The 25,977-nt window shown below is 35.2% G+C and overlaps 1 protein-coding gene across 1 annotated transcript; it reads left to right on the top strand.

Moving 5' to 3' along the window:
• The first annotated feature begins 3,099 nt into the window (after positions 1 to 3,099).
• LOC131062452 (DEAD-box ATP-dependent RNA helicase 15) lies at positions 3,100 to 14,490 on the top strand. Its single transcript, XM_057996119.2, has 12 exons — positions 3,100 to 3,363; positions 9,886 to 10,011; positions 10,169 to 10,269; positions 11,272 to 11,444; positions 11,562 to 11,793; positions 11,873 to 11,991; positions 12,693 to 12,749; positions 12,851 to 13,035; positions 13,446 to 13,590; positions 13,691 to 13,774; positions 13,857 to 13,920; positions 14,027 to 14,490. The coding sequence occupies exons 2-12, from the start codon at positions 9,899 to 9,901 to the stop codon at positions 14,035 to 14,037; spliced, it is 1,284 nt and encodes a 427-aa protein (XP_057852102.1). The 5' UTR covers positions 3,100 to 3,363; positions 9,886 to 9,898; the 3' UTR covers positions 14,038 to 14,490.
• Positions 14,491 to 25,977: the final 11,487 nt, after the last annotated feature.

Consider the following 25,977-nt stretch of genomic DNA (forward strand, 5'->3'; position numbering starts at 1 on the left):
GCACTTACAACAACAACAACAACAACAACACTAACATGTGATCTAATCTCCTCCATATTTGAGAGGATCTACAACATTGAGGTAGCACATTAAGGAGTGAGAGCTCAACCTTGATTTCCCATTGGCAAGTACTCGCACACTCGCAATTGGCATCAATAATGTATCCATGGATCACATATGAAATGATAGCATGAACTTGCAAAGCAATACACATCAATTGCACTACATCAAGGATTAATAATTATATCACATTGCTAATCATCACATCATCCTGATCATAGGGAGTTGCATCATAAAACATCACCATTAGATACTAAATAATATCTTCCACATATTTGTACAACATCTAGAGTAATCATTGTAGCATCATTACCTTAATTGAGCAACAAAAACAAGAATATGGAAATGGATTGTAACCTCTCATCAATAGATTAGCAATCATCCATGATATCCAATGTAAGTGACAACATTAATTTCTAACACAATTACAGACACAAAGTATCATATCACAAGCTGCGAATGAAAAAGAATAGCACATAAACATAAATCACATCAACTTGAACTCATCTAGCTAGAATCTTCAACATCACAATATAGCATTACTTTAATACAATTGTTCCAACTTAAGCATCATATCTATGGAAGTATCGTAAGTACACCTTAAAAATATGACCACTTAGATATATCACATTAAAGCGTGTATGTTTAAGTGAAACATAGAACTAGGTTAGCATGGTCACAATAGGGGTGACATCACACTTTCTAGTGTGAATCTACTCATTTTCTAACTTGATCAATATTAGGTCGGAAGGCTAGGAACTTACCAACCAAAGAAAGGCTAAGTTTGGCATAGCAACATTCAATAATACATCAAGAACCTCCATCGAGTGAACCTAGATTTTACAAGACTCTAATGGTTCAGTCCATGAGGGAAATTTGCCCATTTTTGGAGATTATCTCCCAACAACTTTTCAACAAAACTTTTAGGTTCCTCTTTAGAGAAAAATAAATCTAGATGATATTGTGGGGAAGTTGAGGGAAGTACATTAGATCTCTAAACTTCCATAATAGTGAAGTCAATTTTTTGACCCAAAACAATAGAGTCTGCAAGGGCCCTGTGATTAGAGAAGGCCAGACATGGGGATGCTCGCCCCCCCATTAATCATTCCCATCGGGAATTAGCACGGAGCAGGAAGGCACAAGCACTAGGGAATGAAACCCTAGAAGAGGCATAGAGTAGGTGTTTGTTCTCCCTTTTTATTGGCTTATGTGCTCAGACTTTATGTCAAAATATAAAATCATGTCTCTATTCTTTTGTATATTTGAGCAAGTTGCTTTAATTCATGATTAATTGTGTAATTTTGTAATATGTTAATTTGATATTATGGAGGTCCTTACATTTTTAATGTCATACTTTGACAAAAAATGATACTCATCATTGCGGGATCACCCCATGAGATTAATTATCCGAGAGTGTAATATCATAACGTCAAGTTTAAGTTCAAGGCAAATTTCACTTAGTAATTACCCTATAATGATCCGTGTCATTGTTATCATAAACTATGTTAGATATATGTCAAGTTATGCCACTTTATTTACTCAAAACTACATAGAGTTATCAAGGATAATTGAAACATGTGGCCTAAAAATGAAAAATGAATAAGCATAGGAAAATCCAACACAAATATGAGTGACTCCTTCCCATTCGCTCCAATTTACCACAAACAATTATAATAATTTCGAAAACCATTATAACAAATGACTAAGATGTCTTACTAATAGAAAGAGAAAACACCAAATCTAGTCAAAATGAGATCCTTCACCATCTAATATGGATGCTTGTACTCTATATTTAGCATCTAAAGATGGGAGTACTCTATACACTTTTGAGGAAAGAAACTCCTCACCATCTAATCTATATAAAAGTGATTATTTCTCCCCATAGGAGCTCATCTCTTTAGATGATATTAACCACTAGTTTACTTATGTATCATGGACACCAAGATCCTAAATTTTCATGGCTACAAGGCTACATTTCAAGTCTTTGAAACACAAGAATAGTGCAACTATTTAATAAAATAGAATTTTGAGGTTGATCTCATTATTGCCCATTCCAAAGAATTTAAAATCAACGACTTTAATTTACACATTTTATCTAGTTTATCTTACTCTAAGAAGAATTCACATTATTCTCAATACAAGCCCAAAATTACAATCATATCCCTAGAATCAACATTTAGTAGCAGTCTTTCTCCTACTCTCAAACCCTCTTAAAACTACAACAATTTAAGTCACATGTTGCAAGTAACCAAGTTTATTCTTAGTCTTATAAATAGATTTGTCAATTCAACTTACAAGATAATTTTTTATTCACACCTTTTGTGAATGTCATTTGATATTTATTATTAAGTGAAAAAACATTGAGAATTTACTTTTCACCTATAAGATGTGTTTATGTCAATAGTCTCGTCATTCCCCCAAAAGTAAAGCTATAAATATAATATTCCATACATAAAATAAAAATAAAATTTTACACTTTATTTTAAATAATACCTTACAAAAAATAGTAATTAAAACTATTGTATTTTCTAAGCAAAAATAAAATTGTACTCTAACATTTTAGCTTACGTATACTTTTTCATTGGCATAACTCTTGCACCTCTTTTTAGTACATGTAAATGCTAATTTATGATACAATTTTTATATCTTCTATATACAAATCCAATCCAATTGTACTAACATATTAGCTTACATATATGTTTTACCTACACAACTCTTACACCTCTTTTCGACACATATACTAATTTCTACATAATTTTCCCACTATTTGCATTTAGAGGAGCTAAAACATAAATCAAACCTAAATAGGCAAGGACATTATATCAACTTTTTCATTTGCAAAAACCATTACCCCTCGTTTAATAAGAATACTAGTAGTAAAACATCATTACCCAAATTAAACTCAATTACCCCTCGTTTAATACAAATACTAGTAGTAAAACATCATTACCCAAATTAAATTCAATTAAAACCATAAAGTAGAACACTATTTAAAGCTTTCGTATTAAAAGAGTCCAAGTAGAGAATAACCGATACACGCATACCTGTTACTGGTTAGTGTTAACCTCTGTTTTTTTCTGCTTAACAAACCCTACCATACCGTATAAATAATTAAAAAAAGTGATTGAAACCCTAAGGGCAGAAACCCGTCAGCGTGTAGACCTCCAGCGCGTTGGCATACCCAGGGTTTCTTCTTCTTCTTATTTTCCTTTGTCCTCGAAACTAGTATTGTTATTATCATTATTTCGTCTGTTTATTCAGGTTGCAGAGGTCGCGCGTTTGATTCTCGCTTTGTTATTTCCGGTAAATCATCCGATCATCCATAGTCGTCAAGGCTTTGAAATGTTAAATATATCTATTCTCTTCATTTTTGCTAGTTTTCTTGTGGCTGCTTAGGGTAGTTAGCTGTTTCTTTACTACATGAATGATTCTACAGAGTCTTTGCAAAGAAGCTTTAAGAAGTTAAATCTATGGTTTTTTTGGTTGTTTTTATAATTTTTATAATTGTTGGATTCACAGGGTTCATGCACTTATGCATTTTTTATATTACGAAATTTTGTTAATTTTATTTAACTCTGCGCTCGCATGTATTTAATTTTTTCTATGTTTAGGGTTTCGAACAGTAAAGCGGAGATTACTTGAGCTGAAGGTAAGGGTTAATATTTAGTTCGCGGCAGAGCGATAGGACTGTTTGCCATGAAAGATTTCAAAGGCAATCTTTTTCTAGGGAAATATTTACGTATTTTTTGGTTGGATGGGAAGACGGAAAGGGTTTTTTTTTTTGAAAAGGAAATCTTTTATTTAATTTTTGTTGGATTCAAGACCAAATGTAATATATTTTTTGGTCCGAAGGAATTCTAAAAGATTTTTTCCCCTCCTTTCTAAAGGGGAATAATTATCTTTTGTTTGGGTGAAAGTCAACAGACATTGTTTAGTTTCATGTTAGTCTTGGAAGGTTTTTCCTCTTTTGTTTTCGATTGAAGCCTTTAGGCCAATGCATTTTTGTAAGTTTGGATTGGATAGGGTTTGTGTTGTATATGTGATGGTCAATTTTCTTGGCTGTATTGATATGGCTTAGTATATGGAGCTTGAAGTCAGGTAATCAGCACAATATGTATGTGTGTGGAATTAAATACCTTTTGGGACCTGTCAAGCAAAGTTGTAACAAGCACCACTACAACAAGTATAGCCTCCATCCACATGAGCTACCCTCCATCCACGCAGGGATAAATCCAGGGGAATTGATCCTGTGATCATTATCCTTGTTTTTGAATGACGCGACTCTCTGGACTTTCAGTGAAGTCCAGTGTGTAATATGAGCAACAAGGTTTTAGTTAAATTATTTTGATCTTTCCTTTGTTTGATAAATATTAAATAGATTTAGCATATCTTTAATAATGGGATCAAAGGTCTCTTTTGAAAGCTTTTGAAGTGAATACTGAAGCACAGGTTAGTGTCTAGCTCTTGTCAAGTCAGTGACACCTCTTGTTCAAGCCATGAAAAATTGTTTCTGCTCTAAACCCATGTATTCCTTGAATCTTATACTAGTGGGTTTTGAAGCTTCGGCCAAGATCATGAGTGTTATGGGATTATATTGCCTGAATGAGAAGTAGGTGTTTTATTGAAGCGTAGGTTTCATATGTTCTCTTTTTTTTTTTACTTGTATCGTCGGATCTGTATTGTTAAGAAAGATCTAGGCCTTGTTATTGTTTGTTAAGAAATGTTTTTTATCTGAATGTAAGTGTTAAGAGTCTTATTGTTTGTTATACTTTTTGAGGATCTGAACTTCGTGAAATTTGATCATTTATTAAAATTCTCTAAATAAAGTAACTTTAAGCAATGCTATGGATGAGAAGTAGGTGGGTTCGAATATTTTTGTATGTTAATATGTCTTTTAATTTCCTGTTGTTCGTTGGATCATTATAAAAAAGGTGAAACCGCTTCTTTTGTGTTAGGTTTTAACAGGTGAGCCATCTTAGTATTTAATTTTTGTTCAAGCTATGTGAGATTGTTTTATGGGATTTATATTGCCTGAATGAAAAGTACTTGACTTGAAGCGCATGTTTCTTATGTTCTGTTTTTCTTTTCTTGTATCATTGTATCTGTATTGTTAAAGAAGATCTAGGGCTTGTTATTAATTTTCAAGAAGTGTTTTGGTTTGAATTTGAGTTTCAGTTTTTAATTGTTTTTTATTGCAACACTTTTTTATATTTTTTGAGGAATTCAACTTTTGGGGAAATTTGATCTTCAATTAAAATTCCCTTAATGAAGTTCTGTAAAGCAATGCTATTGACGAAAAGTAGGTGGGTTTGAAAATATACGTATGATAATATTTTTTTCAGTTTCCTGTTGCTGTTTGTTGGATCATTAGAAAAGGTAGAATCGTTTCGTTTGTGTTATGTTTTGAAAGGTTAACCCCCCTTATTTTTTTATTTAAAAGCTTTTGAAATTAGGTTGAATGATTCTGAATTTGACAGTGTAAACCTTTTTCCTAAGTTGCTGAATCTTGGGATTTTTCAGGCGATTCTGGGTGTACTTCCAGGGTTCATGTTTTTAGATGCTGAAATGTTTAGTGATTCTAGTTTTTATCTTTTTGATATTCTTAAGACCGACAGTGCTGATTAGTAAAACTTAGAACTCATCTATCTTAAGATTCTAGTTTGATCTTTTTGATATTGAAAGCTCAATTTAAATTAGTATGTTAAGTATCCAAATTTGAAATTTGTGGTGGTTTTGTTTAGCATATGTATTGCTATATGACAAACTAAATTCTATTTTTTAGCTACATATGCATACATATGGACATACATATGTGTGTAGATACATATACATAATACACACACAGAGAGAGAGACACACACACATGTATGTATGTATATGTAAATATATGTGTGTATATATAAATATATATTATTTGTGTATGAATGTACCAAAAACGGACCCAACCTTCCAAAAAAATTCTTCCGTACCGGCGTTTTGTACCCCCGTCCCTGTTCCCATGCCCAATTCGGTAACTTAATCTTTTTCTATAAACATTTAGGAAAGCCCCCCATCATTCATCATCAGGATGTAGATAGCAAGAGAACAGAAAATAGAGTGTATTATGAAATGTTAATGGAAAAAGGTTTAGACAGTCAAATCCTGAAACATTCAAGCTAATATTATGGACTGGAAATTTTGTGGCTTTAAAGGTTGGAAATTGTAAAATATGGAGCTTTTTGTTGTTTCTTTTTTACTTTTTAGTAATAATGTATCTTCTGCCCTTTATATTATAAGAATATATTGTGAGGCTGAGGCGACTCAGGTCATTTGTTCTCTGTTTGCGTACTTTTTCTGTTGTTTTCGTGCAAGATTATTATGTGCCACAGTGCCAGTGTAGATGGTTGATGTTTTAGTTAAAGGATTTCTTTTAGTAATTATTTTTTGATGTCTTATTGTTTTCTGCTGTTTTAGATCCTTTTAGATCACTTGTCAGGGGATTTCTTTAATGGATTTAATGTTCATTTGCTTAAATGTCATTGAAGCAGTATGCGAAGTATGCCTTTTAGAGAGTACTTTGATGCTTTAAAACTTGTGAGTTGGAGTTTGAAAAAGGGTATATTTATCTGTAATTTTGAGGTTGGTAACTCCCCTTTGGGACTTGCTAGTCTGCTATGGCCATTAACATAACATGGTGGGCATGGTCACAATTATATGTTGCTTGAATGGTTCGAACTTGTTCTATCCACGTTGCTGGATTTGTCCCTTGGAGGCTGGAATCAGGGTCGGGTACGGTTATGGTTCGGCATAGGTGAACCTGGGCATACCCAGGCAATTATATGGATTGTGTAATGATAAAATAGGCAGAGTGAGTGTATAAATGCTTTACACAGGCCATGCTGATCATATGTGGATGCTTACACAGATCAATTAATGCTTATAGATATTTTTAATTTTGAAGTTTGAACCAAAGGGATGTTTTTGGCTGTAGCTGCATACCCGATTCCCTACATACACCTGAATTGGCTACTTAGGTCTCAAGTTTCCAATTAGGCAGTGGTCCCATGAGGGGGGCTTAAGCTTTTTTTTTTTTGAATAGGTGGTCCCATGAAGAATTTTTTTTGTGCTGTGGGATTATTGGATTTTTTTCCCAAAAAATGGGAGCCCCTACTTTTAGGCCTTCAAATTTAAGCGGGTGAAAAAGGATTGGGGCTAGAAATTGCCCCACCAGCTTAGGGATGTTATCTGCCACTTGTCAAACAACTGAGTTTAATTTCTATTAAAAAATAGTTTTGGAGGGAAATGAATTATTTTTACTTGTTTTTATTATGCACATAGTATAGAAGACAAAGGTATTATATTCATGAGACCACCAACTTCCTTAAATTTCGTAACTTTAATTAAGCTGAACGGGACCAGCAGCTTTAAAATTTTCCTAAAAAATCTCAGCATCTCCTGCTCTATTTTTTAGGAAGCCCCCCTCCATGGGGGACCGCAGCCTTACCGTTCAACTCTTGTTGATTGAACTGAATGAAATCATTTATGATTGGTAGTAGATGCTATTTTTGGTTAATTATTTCTATTCATCTATTCTTCAGTAGTATTTTCATATTGAAGTTAATGACATTGTTTTCTGTTTAATTTGGTGTTTAACCTGTTAACAATTAACATAGCAGGCAATGGTAGCTTATTCTTTCGATGCTTAATTTTCGATAGTATATTTGATTATACTGCATTCTTGGGTATCGCAGACAAGTGTACCATGATGCATTCATTTGAAGATTTTTGGGTATGATGAGTTTGCTGCTTTTGTTTTCATTTAACTACAATTTTATTACTTTTAGTTTTGTTACTATTATATATGTTGATCTCTTTACAGTTTGTACACTAGGCTTTTATAGCAAACACTGAATTTGTGTTGGGGCCAGCATTTGTTTGAGAGGTTACTTGTGGGTTCTATTGGGGCTAATACTTACAGAGAAAGCAACAAAATGGGGCTAACCAGACATGCATTAAACCATGTTAAACGGGAAACTCCTTAGACTATACTCAAAATTTTAAGTTTTTTCCAAAACCCCCGAAGAGAGGGCATTGGTAGGAGGAGGAGCATTCTCAGCCCCACAAGAGGCAATCAAATTTCCGTGGAAGGATTTACATTTTGAGCTAGAAGATTCCTGTAGCATTCTCAGCCCCACGAGGCAATCAAATTTCCGTGGAAGGATTTACATTTTGAGCTAGAAGATTCCTGTAACAATAAAACTCCTTCATCAGGTGCTGAAGAAGATTTAGGAACTGAAGGAGTCTTCTTAAAAGACTTTGCAAACACCTGCTCCTCCAATGCTTTCTCAACAATTAAACTGGGGGGTTTTGCGCCCTTCAACCAAGTTGAGGATCCTATTTGTTTTTGTTTCCGGCTTGAGCAATCTGATGCTACATGGCCTGTTGCATGACATTTGCAACAATGAAAGGGTAGATTTTCATAATCTGCTAGGAGATCTTTTTGAGATATCCATCTTTACCTTAATTTGTGCAAAAGTGGTATGGCCAAAATCCTAGGTTTCAGGAACGGCCTAGGAAGTTATCAAGTTTTTGCAAACAACCACCAATTCAAAATAGCTTCCAATTATGGGAGATCCATGTGTGTGGACCTCTAGTATGCTTGGCCAAAATTTATTAGATTTACATATAACCCAGTGTTCCTCTTTATACACCTTTTCTTTTAAAACTTTCCCCACAAAAACTAAAAGAGTGGATAGTCATGAACATTTCAAAGGAATAGGCTTCTCAAACTTATGAGAGCCCTTTGCGTTTTTGGTTTCTAGATCTACCCGTTTCACCGCTTCAATAGCTGCACTGTAAGTATTTTTAACAGAATAGGAATATACAGAAGATTTACTAGAAGCCTTGTTTGAAATCCCGATAGCGGCAAGACCTTTGGCAGCGGATGGAAAAGTAGCCTGAGTTGCATGCCAGGTTTCATGAATGAACAGTGTATGCTTTTACCTTGTGTTGGAGGACCCACCGCACAAGTTGAAACTGAGTCGAATGCTTCATTCTTTCATGCACCATTGATCCTGTCTACCTCACTCTCTACAGTGTAGCTGACATGCTAATTCTTGAGACATCCATAGCAGCTTTAGGGTTTTCAAGTTCTGCATTATAAATTTTAGGTTTCACAGGAGCCTTACCAACTGTAGCCTTTTATCCATCAGTTAAATAATAAATTTGTAGCTAGAAGAAATGTTAATGCTTGCATTAAGTAATATTTTTGATTTCTTGATATATAGTTGTTTTGTAGCCTTCTTTTTCAGTTCACAACTTGTGATTGTTTTTTATTGTACCTTAATATTTTTGCTATTTGAGTAGTGTGTTTGTAGAATTTAAATATTTTTTGCTCTACTATAGTGTTTGAGAAAAAAATTAACAAGTAAAATTATTGAAATTTGGAAAACCTAAATAGCAAAAATATGGAAATTTGTTCAGCAACTTGTCTGTCGCTGTCGGAACAATTGCACTTTTGAGTAAGTTGTTCTTGGGCACACACGCTGCAAGCAAAGTCTTTTAGCTTTTCAGTCTTAAAAGCAGAATTTGGTTGAAAATTAATTTATCTATTTGAGGATTCGACTCAAAATTACTGAAGGTGCTTTAGTCATTGGTACTGCACCTTCAGGTTGCATGTGTATAATATTTAGATTCTATTTTTTCACTAATTAATGTATATCAATCAAACAAATATTTGGTATTCTAAGCTGCTTGATATTTATTATTTGAATGATGTCATTGTTTTTATTGTTCTTTTGAGGATTTGATTTTTGCTAATGCTTTGTGCTACTGTGCTTTTTGCAGAATTTAAGGGAGAATGGGTGAATTGAAGGAGAGTGATGCTTACCAGGAGGAGCTTCTTGATTACGAGGAAGAAGATGTGGCACAGGAGTCAATTGCTGTAAGGGGCACCGGTGAAACTGTGAAGAAGTAAGTGGTTTTATGTATAGTTTCAAGTGGTTATATATATAATTTCACATGTTTTGGAAAATTCATTATTGTATCGAGTGCTATTAATTAGCACGTAATTTTATTTTTTTGTTTAAAACACGACTTCCTGATAAGTGATTTCCTTTTGATTCTGCAGGGGTTATGTTGGCATCCATAGTTCAGGCTTTAGGGACTTTCTTCTGAAGCCAGAGTTACTCCGAGCAATTGTAGACTCTGGATTTGAACATCCCTCAGAAGGTATATATCTATAAGATTGTTAATTTTAGTTTAACTTGTTATGTTTCAAGTTGTATATAGATTTATGTCATGGTGTTTGAATTCAAATTTGGTGGAACTTATTCTTTATGTTTAGGCTAGTACTTCATTTAGATGTCAAAAGTTGAAATACTATGTCCGAGTCAAGGTGTACTGCAGCTTTTGTTTTGGAAGTTGCTGATATCCGAGTTCAATAGCACAGGTCTTTATTGTGTAATGCTTTATGAAATGAAATTTTAACTTAAAAAATTGAGACAAATATTAATATTATTAATATTATACATTAACTATTCTATTGGAATCAATTTGATATTGTTTATTTATCTTACCCAAGTAAATAATAATATATTGAATGATAATTTTAATTAGTTTGGTCTTGTTTGGAGCATTTCATTGCAAAAGTGTATTATAAACATAAATCTGAAGAAGTTCTCAATCATGAATCTGAAGAAGTTCTCAATCATGATCATAGATTTGGAAACTTGATTTAAGAGACTTTAAAATTGTTTTGTACATGTTTGCTATATGCTTATATGTGAAGTTTATCAATCGTTTTTCTTCAATACATGGTTAGGTGGGGCTCACCAATAGTTTGTGTTTCACCTAATCCCTTGTAGCAAGGATTTGAAATCTGTATTCAATTTAAATGAAAATTGAAATTTGTAGATTATGGTCTGGTATTAGAAAAAGGGAAGGAGTCCGTTGTGATCCACTTTACTGCATGGGAACAACGAGATTCATTAAAATGCTATTGGTTTGACTGAAGATGTAATTATCATGGTAATCATTGAGAGGCTACGTAGTGTATTTATAATTTTGTTGAGATGGTACTTTAATAAGTGCATGTAAATGTTGTGCAGGTAATTAACTTGCACTGTGCCTCTAAAGTTGGAGCATAATGATGGCTATCTTAGAGAATTCCGAATCAGACAAATTGTGAATGTCCTAACCGAGATATCACTTTATTTTGTTTGATTCTATCAGTACAACACGAATGCATTCCCCAGGCAATCCTAGGGATGGATGTGATTTGCCAGGCCAAGTCTGGAATGGGAAAGACTGCTGTTTTTGTGCTTTCCACACTGCAACAGATTGAACCTGTTCCTGGGCAAGTTGCAGCTCTTGTCTTGTGTCATACTCGAGAATTGGCATATCAGGTATCTTAATATATAGACCGATGGTTATTTCATCCTTAATTTATCTCTCTGTATTGTTACATTGGTTGTTGCTATTGATAATAGATTCTTATCAGAAGTTGCATTTTATATTTGCAGATATGCCATGAATTTGAGAGGTTTGTCACCTATTTAATGGACTTGAAGGTGGCCGTATTCTATGGTGGGGTAAACATTAAAGTCCATAAAGCATTGCTTAAAAATGAGTGTCCCCACATAGTTGTGGGTACTCCTGGAAGGATACTAGCTCTAGCAAGGGAAAAAGATTTGAGTCTAAAAAATGTCAGACATTTTATCCTTGATGAGTGTGACAGGATGCTGGAATCGCTTGGTATGTCAGTAGGTATTTTTAAAAGATTCTGATTAAATATTCTGTTTAGTATGGTTTTTTAATGTTTTTTATGCCATAGACATGCGGAGGGATGTCCAGGAGATTTTCAAGATGACTCCTCATGACAAGCAAGTCATGATGTTCTCAGCCACTCTGAGCAAGGAGATTCGGCCCGTCTGCAAGAGATTCATGCAAGATGTAATGTCTTCTGTACAAGTTGACCTATTTAATCCATCACAATGCTTTACTTTAATGATTAGGGAAACTAGTTAGTGGGTGATAAGTATCATGTTCATTTAAATAGACTTCATTCAGATGGAATAATAGTTATGCTTTCTTCTGTAGCATTGTTTAAAGATGAACATTTAACCCTTTGAGTTGCTCATAAGTTGCGTCCACACATTTGCAAAGGCGATTCATGTTGTTTGCCTGATGTTCTGTATCCATTAGTTGAGCCCTTGTTTTCTTTTGCTTTCTCATCAAACATATCAACACTGGACTGCCCTAGCTTTATTGTAATTCCAAAGTTGGGATTGCATGTTACCTAAATCCTTTTCTTTGCATTCGCAAGAATGGAGCTGCCTTAGAGGTAGTGCAGAGCTGCATTTTCTATGGTGGCCAACTTACATTAATTGCACATGGCGGAGACATGGGTTACATGTGGCCTCAGCTACTGGTTTTGTAACAACAATACAAATAATTAATTCAATGCTATAGCGAAGTATTAAATTCAGAATTCAGGGACAGTATATTGGATCACGAAGCTGCTAGTTGCACCTTTCAGTACTTTTCGTTCAACATGTGCTCCTTGGATCAATGAGGGGATTGTTGTGGCACTGTTGGCTCTTGATGGCGATCACATCACCTAATGTTACACTCACATTTGTTTCCGTTTACAGCCTATGGAGATATACGTTGACGATGAGGCAAAATTGACACTTCATGGATTAGTTCAGGTATTGAATTTATTTGAGTTTAATGCATAAGTCAGATAAAAGAAGTAATCCATGTTTTCTCCTTCGGTGTCTTTGGTATTTATGTTTTGAGATTCTTCCAGCACTACATCAAACTGAGTGAGCTGGAAAAGAACCGGAAGCTGAATGATCTGCTTGATGCACTGGACTTCAATCAAGTTGTGATATTTGTCAAGAGTGTTAACAGAGCTGCGGAGCTTAACAAGCTACTTGTGGAGTGCAACTTTCCATCAATCTGCATTCATTCTGGAATGCCACAAGAAGAAAGGTGTGCTTGGTGCTGTTCTTCTTTTTGAATCTACAATGGTACTAACATGTTAACAATTGCGTTCAGTCTTTTAAGTGGGAATGTTCTTGGTATATTTGCTGGTCCGCTGTGTTGAGTACAATATCTAAGGGGTGTAATTGAATTTTATTTGCATAATTCTGTGGCCCCTTATTGTTAGCTGTAACAATTGTAATGAAAGCTTCCTGCAATTGCCTTATACAGTTATATCCCACAGTATTTATGGTAGAATGGATTATGCTTTTATTTTATTCCTCGAGGGCTTTTGTTCCGGCAAGTTTTATGTTGAAATTTCTTTTAGATATTTGATTTATAAGTTTTTAGCAAATAGTAGTACGTGTTTCTTGTGATAGTATTAGAAATAAAATTTTAATAAATATTTTTTTATGCAGATTAACTCGGTACAAAGGTTTCAAGGAAGGTCACAAGAGGATTCTTGTTGCAACTGACTTGGTTGGCAGAGGAATAGATATTGAACGTGTTAATATTGTTATTAACTATGATATGCCGGATTCAGCTGACACTTACTTGCACAGGGTAACTGTTTTAAATAATTTTGTTTAATTTTCACTTTAAACATTACTTCTTTTTCTTCTATTTATTGTTGCAGAGAAATAAAAAATCTGTGTTTATATAGGTTGGAAGGGCAGGACGATTTGGTACAAAGGGTCTCGCCATTACTTTTGTTTCTTCTGCAGCAGACTCAGATGTACTCAATCAGGTATGCATGGTATTAAAGTCTTTTGAAGAGTCGAGTCTGCCACAACTTTTTTAATAATTTATTGTCCCTGCATTTCTTTTAGGTTCAGGAACGATTTGAAGTTGACATTAAGGAGCTTCCTGAACAGATAGACACATCAACTTATAGTAAGTTTTTGTAGTTATATAGATCGTTTGTTGCATCACACAAGCTTCATATTTGGGTTCTACTCTGTTTAAGAAAGTTAGTTTAAACTTACCCGTTTGATTGCAGTGCCATCTTAAGAATGGAGAAGCATGCTGCTATTCAACAGCGTGAAGAATGATGTCTGGGAATTTGTTTGAACTGATATGATATGGAGAAACTGCTAATTTTGCTATAAAGCAGGATGTAGTATTAACTGTCTGCTATGCTTAGTTACACCCCACTTCATCTGTACACTTAGATTATCACCTGGGAAATTCTGCGGTGGACTTTGAGTTGACCATGTTTATGAATACTGAAGTCCAATTGAATGCTTAATTTATTCAATTGTAACGTATATGTACTATTCTAGCAGCCTTACGGCTGAGATTTAGGATGTGAGAACTGTACTGAATCAGTTCATTAAATTGAGAACAGTAGACATAAGCTTAATTGGGTTGAGGCCAGATTAGTTTTCTGTTGACACATTCAAGTGTTTTTCGGTTTGAAGGGCTTTCAATGAATGTGAGCGATTCAATCGACTTATTCTTACATGGGCAGGAGTCAAATTGCTTTGGATAAAACGCTATGCTTGTTTTATATCATTTGCATGTGAGTTTTCTGAGTGGTTTGAACGAGTGGGTGCTTTTTAGCTTTAAGGATTGAATTCAAAGATATTAAATTACTATGATGAATATTATGATAAGCTTCTGGATTCAATTGTGTATTTTGTTTGCATCAACATTTCGGATCCATTATCCATCATCAGGATGAGAGAGCTGTTGAGAGAGTCGATGAATAGCAAACACAACAGCTAAAAAGCTGGTAGGATTTGTAATCTATTTTGGCTCGATTCAGTTTGTTAGGGTTTGTTAGGTTTTGAGTAGTTTAACTGTAGAAATATTCATAGAATAGGATTGTGGTATAGATGTAATCTATTTTGTTACCACAGCTAGTATTTAGGAATAAACAATGATACTGTGTTAGCATTTGAAGTTTAGCTAGACTTGTGGTTTTATGATTTTACAACTTACTGGTCTAGTGAAATTTTCCATCAGATATGTACAAACTAATATTGTATGCGCTCTATTTTTAAGCGAGTGAAATAGTATTTTGAATTTTTATAACAAGCACAAGAATTGGACGGCAAATTTTTTATTATTTCCTCGATGCAGAAGATAGAAATTTATATAGACCATTGTAATGGTTCGTATCGGACTTGCGTGGATTGTTATCGTACATTTTTCAGGTCAAGATTTGAGCATTAGCCACAGCTCTAGAACTCCAGAATCGAGCACTTGAAGTTCTTCCACGTCCTTTTTAAAAAGTTACAGAGCTAATTTAAAAACTCATTGATACATATCAAAGTTAAACTTGCAAACTTGTTATATTTTTACATGGATATTTTAAAAATAAAGTATACTATTTTATACATCACTTAAAAGTCACAAAGGTTGCCAAAAGGCTGGATGAAATTGGCCCAAACGATAAAAAACCATGTAATTTTTATTGAACGTATCTTTTTTGTGGTTGTATTGTCAATAAGGTTATTTTTATGAGTTGAAAATTTTATGTTTTATATTTTAGTTTCTTAAAATGTTTGAATTATTATTTTTCTTTGGTTGCAAGTAGTTGCACACTTTCACAACATACCTCAAATCGCTCCTAGAAAATTAGGGGCTCTCCCTTTTGCTTTAGCTATTGTTTGTATAGGTGATTAAGGGAAAAATGAGCACCAAAATATAATCTGGGTTGCCTTTCGGAGTTTTCTAAAATTCATTAAAATGAGCCGGTTATTGTCTACCAAGTATTTGACACCCAATTGTCACATTTGTTGGTTCCCTTAATTTTCTCGACATGTTTAGTTCACTCACTTTCCCAGAATTGCACGAGTTTCAATTGCTAATGAACTGATGTCTTTTGGAATGTATGGTCTTGGCCTTCATATAATTTATGGACACCACCAATGTATATTGTACATTTAATTCATCTTCAAAAGTTCAACTCTCAACTGAACTTCACTTTTATTCACACAATTTTTTTGGTTCAGTTGGATAAATCCACAACCTAATGAAAAAACTTAGCCCAAACTAATTGCTTGGATAATTATTGCCCCTTAATGGCCTTATTCTTTACCAAGGAAAATATTTGTGGTTAATTCAATGGCCTTTGCTTATCATACCAATCTGACATAAATAGTTCATCACATTTTGAACCATTTTGAGTGTAAATTTCTAGTTCACTTGGAATTTCTCATGGTCATATCAAAATGATATAAGCATTCATTAGATAGGCTCAAACTTTTTTTTTAAAAAGGAGTAAAAATTTATTAATCAAATAAGGCAAAAAAAAGTAAAAGAACCAATAGATGCAACAACTGGCCAAACAACAAGATAGAGAACAAACAACCAATCAAGGCTTACTCAAAACTTCGAAGTAATCTCTCATGTCCTCCATGATAAGCTCTTCTAAAATTAAAGAGTACTCTATGAACAGTTGTCCCCACTCATTGACATTCCACAACCACATCTACTCAGAAGCCCATTTTGCTAGACAATTTGCTACCTTGTTCTATTCCCGAGGAACATGGCAAAAGGTAAGAGAGTCAATTGTACTGCTAATTCTCACAATCAGCTTGACCACTAAGGCCGATTGCCAGTTCTTTGCCTCTACTTGTTGGTTATTCAACATATCGATCATTGATCTTTCTCCATCTAAGGGCACAACTTCTCTCCAAAGTAGATTGATCTTTCTCCATCTAAGGGCACAACTTCTCTCCAAAGTAGAAAGGGCTTCCATAAAGTTGTTAGTATGCTACCCTTTATATAAAGAAAAAAAAGAAATGTATAATCCTAGAATTATCTCTGCCAACTCCACCAATCTTTGCATGCCCAAGATTATATTTGGAAGAACCATCAGTATTTATCTTCAATACATCATGATGAGGGGGTGGCTAATAACCATCACAATAGAACTTGCTCTTATCTTGTCTACCCAACCTGCCACGACCAACCAAACCCAACCTCTGAATGATGACTAAATCACTTGGTTCCACATAGGCATTCAAATCATATTTAGTAGATAAGGTTTCTTGCAACATCCTTATAATTCACATCCATAATTGATGGCTCAACATTTTCCTATCTTGGAAAATATTTCTATTCCTTTGCAGCCATATTTGCCAAAGAATAAAAGCACTTATGTTCCAAGTAGTATGCAAAAAAGGAGTCTCAACTAGGGACTTTTCCAAAGATCCCATAATTCACCTAAAGAGAGCATAGAAACAAGCCTTATTACAAATCCTCCACCAACAATGCCATATTTCCTTAGAATAGGGACACAGAAAAAGTTGTGAAGAGCACTCCTCATTATTATTACACAAAACTCACATAGAAGGACCACAAAATCCTCTCTTTATTAGATTATCGCAGATGAGGCACATATTTTGGATAACTAACCACATGAAGAAGTTGCATTTGGGCCAAGAGAACTTGTTCCACACTTGTTTACACCAAGGAACTCCAATTCTCCCATGAATACGCTTATCCAGTTCATGACAACCTGATTCCTTTTGGATTCGGGCCCCAAGCAAGAATATCTCTCCCCTCCAATGAGTTACAAGGTCTGCCAAGCTCTTAATGTTCCTCCTTCGAACCCCTGGACGCTGCTCATGAGGTTCTTTCCATCCGAAAACTTCATAACTCAAAATCTAAAAAGTTAATAATCTTCCACCTTACTCCAATCTACCTCAAAAAAAATATTGCACACAAATCATAGATGTGGACACATTAATATGATAGGAGGGGTCACATGCCATGAATCAAACTAGAATAAAGTCTTTGAGCCTCTCTTGCAAGTCCAAAACAAACCTTGATTAATTTAGCACCTCTTTTGAGAGTGTTCCAAATCATAAAGCCTTCTCCCTCAAGACTACAACGCAGAATACCATTACTCTCCACACACTCAGTAAGGATCCTCGCTCAATCTTGGTCATGCTGACAACACCGCCTCTAGTAGAGTTTAGTCGTTAATGCTTGACCATTAAGGCTTGTCTTTCAAAGTCCAAGACTCCTTTCTCCTTACTGAACTCCATTTCTTTGAGAGTAAGGTACTAATCCATAAGAATTGATGGGAAAGTGCATCGAATTGATGAATGAAACTAGGAGTAGCCTGCACAAAACATTTGTATATAGGGAGAGCCCAAATCACCAATTTTAGGAGTGTCACCCTCCCAGTAGGTGTAATGAAAACTTTGCCTTGGAACTTATCTAAAAGATCCCGCCTAAACCTACTAGGCATAGATCCTATAGGAATGGGAATACCAAGATATACAAAAGGAAGAACTCCAATATGAAATTAATAATTTGAGCAATCTTTGAATGGATAGGCTTAGGAGTATTAAAGAAGAATCTGGAGGACTTGTCCTCATTGATCCTTTGCCTAGATCCCACTAGGTAAATATCCAACATTATTCTTAGATTGATAGCCTCATTAACTCTTGCTAATTCTATCAAAGTAGTATCATCAACAAACTATAAATGCGAGTGGGGGGGCATCCTGCTACCTTATTTCCAACCCTGAATCATTCCTTGCCTCAAACAAGATTTTTAAAACTTCCCCAAACCTTCAGCCATTACAATAAATAGATAAGGTGAAAGAGGATCCCTTTGATGAAAGCTGCAAGAACCTCCAAAAAGATCAGAGGACCCTCCATTAATAAGAACAAAAAAGGAGGAGGTGACATATCTCATGAACCGCTTGTTCCACTTGGTGCCAAACCCAAAAGAAACCAAAACCTTATGCAAAAAGATCCAATTAGTATGGTGATAAGCTTTAGCCATGTCAAGCTTGATAAACAAAGCCTTCTCTTTGGAGGTTTCCATGGAATGAATAACCTCTATTGCAACCACAACCCCATCTAGAATTTGTCTACTAGCAACAAAACCCTCATGCTCCTTTGATATTAGATCACTAAGTCACGACTTGAGTCTCCCATTAATTAGCTTAGTGATTTTGTAGACAACATTGCACAAGGCTATAAGTCGAAATAGGTCCAAAGAATCAACTCCTTGTTTAGGAATAAGATCTAGAAATGTAGCATTCATGGCTTTCAACATGTGTTTAATCCTTTGAAATTTCAAAACCACCTATAAAAGATCAAGGTTGACAATATCCCAAAACTCCTGGTAGAACTCTATAGGAAAACCATCAAGTCTAGGGTCTTTCCATTTTTTCATTTGATACACAATCCCCTCTAACTCATCTGGAATAATAGGTTTATTCAAAGAATCATTCATCTCGTTAGAAACTAATGAGGGGATGCACTCCAAGATAATATGCTCTTCCTCCATAGCAAAGGAGTATCCTCAACAAATAGAGTGGAATAGTAATGAGTGTTGTCTCTCGAACTCAACTTGAAACAAGAGAGTTGATTCCCTTTAGAATACTTGAGAGAAGTAATGATATTTCCTTGCCTCTTATCCTAAACAAAGTTATGAAAAAAGGTAAGTGTTTTTATCTCCTTCTTGAAGATAGTCAATACGAGACTTTTGTTTCCAAAAGATTCCTTCATGGAGCTCCCATTCCTCTGGTTCCTTCACAGTTGTAACTTTTCATCGCGTGATTCCTATGTTAAACCATACTCTCAACTCCAATGAGTGATGTCATCTAGATGAGATTGAGCATACACTTTAGCCATGAAAATGTTGCCAAAACACTGCCTATTCCATGTTTCCAACATGTACTTTATATATTGAAGCCTCTTGAAAAATGAGAATATTGCTATCCGAAACGCATGTTTCCCTCTAGACCACCAATCAGAACACACAACTCTAAAGAAGTATCTTGAAGCCACATGAGTTAGAATTTAAAAGAAGGATTTTTAGAGGTTCTAAAGTAAGCAGTTGACAATTTGATCAGCCAATGATCCAAGCCTTCCCAATCGAGAATCTTAGAGTTAGTAGTCCAACTTAGCCCAGAAATTGGACACAAGAAACTTGTCTAAGCTCTTACAAATAACATTTGCACCCCACCTCTTATTATTTCAAGTAAACATACCATTGGATAGATTTATGTTTACCAATTTCAAAAGGTCTACATTATCCTCATGAGCCTCAAATAATGCTCAAGCCTGACAACACCTCCCCTCTTTTCCTCCATACTTGAGACAACATTGAAATCCCTACAAGGATTCACGAAATATATGGGGCTAGAGATCTAACCATTATGATATGAGACCAAATAATAATTTTTTTGGAGAGACCAGTCAGAGCATAAACATTGGTGAGGAGATTAACTTCTCCAAATTCTAGGCTTGAAGCAACCATAGACATTGAATATCTACTAGAGATCCACTACATAGCAACAACTTTGTGAGGATCCCATAGACAAGCCACACCACTTGGATTTCCTTAAGCCCCATTGCATTAGCCTTGGCCTCTAGCCCAAATCTAGGGAGCCAAGCTCAACATACCTTCAACTGACATCTTAGTCTCCTGAATGTAGACAATATTTGGAGAGTGAAATGAGATCAAATCTTGAATAGCATTTTGTCTAGGGATGTTATTCATACCCCTTACATTCCATGAAAGAACTATCATTTTGAGAAGGAGAGAAATGGGATTATGGTTTTCACTGAACCAAATTCAATCAATGTCTTACCAATTAGTTTCACTTTTTCCTAATCCTTCTTCCTACCCACCTTAGGAGGCTTCTCAAGAGCACATTTTTTGAAGGTTTTTTTGCTGTAGCCACAATACAAGAGGGGCTTCCTTACTTTTACCAACATCCTAGGATTCTTCTCTATATTAACCATTGAATTGTCTATACCCAAGTAATATTTTACCTCTTTATACCCACTAGACTCTAGCTCTCCCGAAGTCAGCAAAGGAATATCCATGTCCATATAAGCATCTAGACCTCCAACTTGTGAAACACTAGTAAGAATGCTATCCTTCTCACTAACTACTTGTTTTGCACTCATAAGTTCTTGACCAATAGGAATCCCAACCAAAGCCTCATCAAATTGGTCCCAATCCTCTAAAGTATCAAATTTGTTAAACATCTCATCACTCTGCTTATCTTTTAGAATTATTTTTTACCCTCTCCCCTTGTTGTGGGTCTTGACTAGGGTAAATACCTCTTTACGTTCCACCATAGGCACTTTCCCTCTATCTTGTTTAGGTGGTGTATGGGGCAAACCATTACTTGAAGGTCCTACAAGATTATATTTTAGACACATTCGCTACAAATGACCATACTCATGGCAAACCCAACAACAAATAGGGAGGGTTTCATAGTCAATTTGTTGGATCCAAGAGGTAAACCCAATACAAATTTCCATTGAATCTATTAAAGGCTTGCTTAAGTCAATTTTATTGAAAACATGGGCATAAGTGATTACCTTTTTGTCCATAGTTTTTTGTGATGTGCCCACTAGTTTGCCAAGCAACAATGCAACTGAATGAAAGATAACATTTTTCCGCAATTCCAGAAGGAACCATTAAAGTCACACCCAGATTGGGACCCTATGTGGAATCTCCTCGGTAGGATTGAACCCAACGTGCCATGACTTAATAAAAAACCCTACTTGATTATATAAATAAGGCCCACCCTTGAAGATTTTATTTCTATTTGAAATGCATGAAAATACCACCAAGAGATAACTATTCATAGTCAGCATCATCTCCATTTCACCCTTTGGGTTCCATGCGCACCGTATCCATGATTCCAAGAAAATAAAGAAATCTAAATGTCAATGAACTTGCAAATCAAAGTGCAATTAGAAAGTGTAAAGTGGAAAATTGGATCCTAGTGGTCCCCCACCTAAGAGAGAGAAAGGAAACCACTAGGATGATTTTCACTTGGGAGATACTTTACATTCAAAAGAGGGGCTTGAATCCACTAGATCCAAATCCAAGGAGAATAAGGATGTGAATACCAAGTGGATTGCAAGGGTTGGAATGCAATTTACCTTCTTTTGTAAATAGACATGTTGACTTGTTGATTATGCAAAAAAGGGAGACAAGATGGATGAAATAAGGAGCAATACTACAAGGAGTATAAGACATTGCTAATCTTGAGGAAAAAAGCCCCCCATCTTAGGATCTTAACTCACTCAAGCATATGCGAGAGAACACAAAACAAAAAGAACAAGACAAACAAAACAAGACAAAGCACAAAAGACACACGACAAAAACAAAACACAAGACCAGACATCAACTAGCCGAAGAAACCTTGATACAAACATCTCAAACAACTAACTGAAACATAAAGACAAATGCCATCACATAAACACCAATAATCACATAAAAGAGAAAAGCTGACATCATCCATGAACCATCAATAGTAAAACTATGAGCTCATGAGAGGAAGGCGAGAGAGGACATGAATACACACTTGGGTGATCCATGAGAAGAAAGGCGAACGCAGGGAACCATGGACATCTCGCCCCTAAAATTAGGTGATCCATGGAGAAAAAAAGACCCCAGATTTTGTCTAGGTGATCCATGTAAGGGAGGAGGGTAAGAACATCATTAGTTCCACTCAACCTCGTGTGCGTGTGTGCAAGTGAGGTTCGAAGCACCTCATAGGAGTCTATGCCCGATTATGCTACAACCTGTATAAGATGTATAGTACAAATGCTAAGAAAGTGGCGACATCTCGCTCTAAGAGGCTGTCCTTTAGTTCCGAGAATATCCTAATGTACAAAAGAAAATTGGCGACATCTTGCTCTAAGAGGCTATCCTCTAGTTCCAAGAATATTCCACTGTACAAAAGAAAAGGCAGCGACATCTTGCTCTAAGAGGCCGTCCTCTAGTTCCAAGAGTATCCCATTGTAAAAGAGGAAAAGTGGCAACATCTCGCTCTAAGAGGCTACCCTTTGGTTTCGAGAATGACCCACTATACTTAAGAAAAGTGGTGACATCTTTCTCTAAGAGGTTGTCCTCTGATTCCAAGAATGACCCACTGTACAAAAGAAAAGTGGCGACATCTTTATCTAAGAGGCTGTCCTCTGGTTCCAAGAATGACCCACTGTACAAAAGAAAAGTGGAAACATCTTTCTCTAAGAGGCTTCCCTCTGGTTCCAATAATGACCCATTGTATAAGAGAGACAACGCGTGAGAGAAATATAGTACAAAAGGAGCAGTGTGGGTGTCCCCCCCTTAATATGTCAACATAGTTTAATGTTGATATCTTAAGGAAAGTAGAATGAGGATATCTACCTTTAACACAAAGAAGATATACATCATGCACCAATGCCATAAATCCAAGCAAGAGAGGGAATACACTTCAAGCCAGGATAAGATAGTTGAAAAGAGATATCTTGCTATAAGTGTAAAGGAGATCCCTGGAGGAGAAGAGATCTTTTCTCAAAAGACATCTACCTCCAAGAGGAGTTATCTTAGACAAATATAACATCTTCTAGAATGAAGCGTAGGAGAGAACAAGAATTCAATCCTTCCTCCTATTGCTAGGTGAAAGGGATTCTTGATGGAAAATGAATCACTTTTATCCCAATGGGGATGGATGAATCTATTATAGATGTACATTACCAAGTGTGAAAGAGGTTGTCGTCAAGGAGTTACACCTCTTGTAGAAGAGAGGACCCTTGAACAAACAATAACGATTTCACACAAGGAATGACATCAGGTAATGAAACTCACACCTTCCACAACATAGGAAAGGATGGATCCTTAAAGAAAGAGAGAGAGAACTCATTTCCCCCCAAGAAAATGAGAAGAGCTTACACAATCTTCTAGAGAGGGATTTAAACATAAGCAAATGCGCAATGAAATTACATGAACACATGAAAGAAAAGACATTAGTAGGTATAAAATACACGTCTCAAGAAGTGGTAATCTTCTAAGAGAAGAGAGAAAGAACATCACATATTCTCCAAGAGGGATTAGCCATAAGAACATACCATTGTAAGAAATTATAATCACACATGAGAAATACAACCCCTAAAGGAAATAATGATAAATGAGATGAAAATAAAGAGAAAGGAGACAAATCCTTGCCCCTCAAGTGAGAAGAACAAGGAGAAGCATTACACATCTTCCAATGGTGATTATTTTCAAGCGATATGCCTTCCTAATGGAACAAATCCTCTCAAGGAAGGGCCATGTTCTTCACAAGAGATCATTCCATGATAGGGGGAATATCATACTTGTAAATAATCAAAACCAAAGAAGAGGTAAGTTTTCCAATAGAATTAAGAGAAGAAGAAGTATAATACTTATTAAAGACGCTCCTCTTCAAGCAAAGAGAAAAAACCAAAGAACAATTATATGCTCATATGAGAATAATTGTATGCAAGAAAGGAGATCTAATAATGAATAATGCATAAATACAGAGAGAGATCCATTGGAAAAAGAAGGGAAGTGAATTTCATGTTTCTACAGCAAAGTATTTAAAATTGAAACAATACCACTACAAATAATAGAGAGCCCCTAGTTAAGTTGGCTAGTTATGTCATAAGGTGAAGAGAAACATGAAGATAAAAGAAGTGCTAAGGCACTATGTTTAGTTTGAGGAAGACAACTAGATCTATTGTAAGATAAATTCGTGCACGATCATATTGCTTTTGAACAAATTTCTTAAATGCATGACATTTTCTAAGAGAATGTGAATATGAATCATGAAAAATGCAATATTCCTCTCCTTTCACTTGCTGAAGATTTTTGTTTTGGTTTTTAGGAGGAAAGGAAATGTTCTTATCATATTTCAATCTCCAATAGATTCTTGTAGATAGTCTATCAGAATGATAAATGTGTTTTAGCTCATTGTCTTGACATGAAGGAGAAGAATTATTAGAAGAAGGATTATTATCCACGATCATAATTTTGCCACTATCTATCCCATCTTGAATATATTTTTGAAAATCAGGGCAATCATCAACATTATGATCATGGGTTTGATGAAATGAGCAAAAGGGAGGTTTTGAAGAAGAAGCATTCTTGTGGGCTCTTTTGATTTGTTGCCTTTGGAGATAGTTTTTGAAGTTTTGGAGCTTAAGGAGCTCATCCATAGAGAGAGGAGTTTCATTTCCTAGGCCTTTTGTAGTATCTTGCATAGGAGGGACACAAATTCCTTGCTCAAATTTCCCAAGTTCTTGTCCTTGAAAACCTTGTTTCATTATTATATGAAAGCCACGACTATAAGAATGTTGCAAATGAGTAGTTTGGGGAACAGGATCATGAATTTATTTGAAATCTAATGTGTAAGGGGAATAAAGGATTTGTAGATGAAGAAGGAATATCACGTGAAAGGATAATCTGGTTTCCTTTGTTATGCTTATTCTTTTTGGGAGATTGGGAATGAACATTTTCATCATCTAAAGGTTCATATTTACTTAATTCTATGTGAGGGGAAAGATCATGAATAAAATGCATAACATCATCCTCTTTACATATATTTTGATGTTGAAGATAAGTCCTAGGAGAATAAGGAGGGTCTAAAGATGTAAGAATGTTGATATTATGATTTTGCCCCCCTTTCTCAAGGGTATGTGTATGAGAAGAAGATGAGCCCATATTGTTTTCCAATGCTTTCTCTTTTTCAAAAAGATCATTGGTTGATATAGTAGCTCTCATCTCATTCACACAAGATACCCTAGGAGAGGTACAAGGATTAGGATCTCTAAGATTGGGATCTACAAAAGCCTTAAGGTGATTAACATATGAAATGCATTTTGCTAATAACATCACCATAATGCAAAATAAATGATACATGAAACCTTTGAGATCAAATTGAAAAGGAAATGACTTTGAAATCCTAGCAACACAATATGACCAAGTGCTATTAATGAAAATAAGCAACATGAAATGAAAGAAGCCATTATCAAACACATGATTGTAATAAATATATGTTAGAAATAATGTAATCATGTGTGAAATGGAAAATAAATCTAATCCATTAATTTCCATTGAAATTATCTTAATTAGAATCTTAATTTACTTGGAAAGAAGATCTAAAATTAGGACCTTCAAAATAGAAGATTCTTAAAAATTAGGGTTTTGCTTTTTAACCACTTAATT

The sequence above is a fragment of the Cryptomeria japonica genome, chromosome 5 (genome assembly GCF_030272615.1).
Source record: "Cryptomeria japonica chromosome 5, Sugi_1.0, whole genome shotgun sequence".
NCBI classification, from domain to species: Eukaryota; Viridiplantae; Streptophyta; class Pinopsida; order Cupressales; family Cupressaceae; genus Cryptomeria; species Cryptomeria japonica.

Coding starts and splice junctions, on each gene's coding strand:
- LOC131062452 (XM_057996119.2), top strand. CDS start 9,899: ATGGGTGAATTGAAGGAGAGTGATGCTTACCAGGAGGAGCTTCTTGAT. Junction 10,270..11,271: donor ATTTGAACATCCCTCAGAAG/GTATATATCTAT, acceptor TGATTCTATCAG/TACAACACGAATGCATTCCC. Junction 13,591..13,690: donor CTGACACTTACTTGCACAGG/GTAACTGTTTTA, acceptor GTGTTTATATAG/GTTGGAAGGGCAGGACGATT.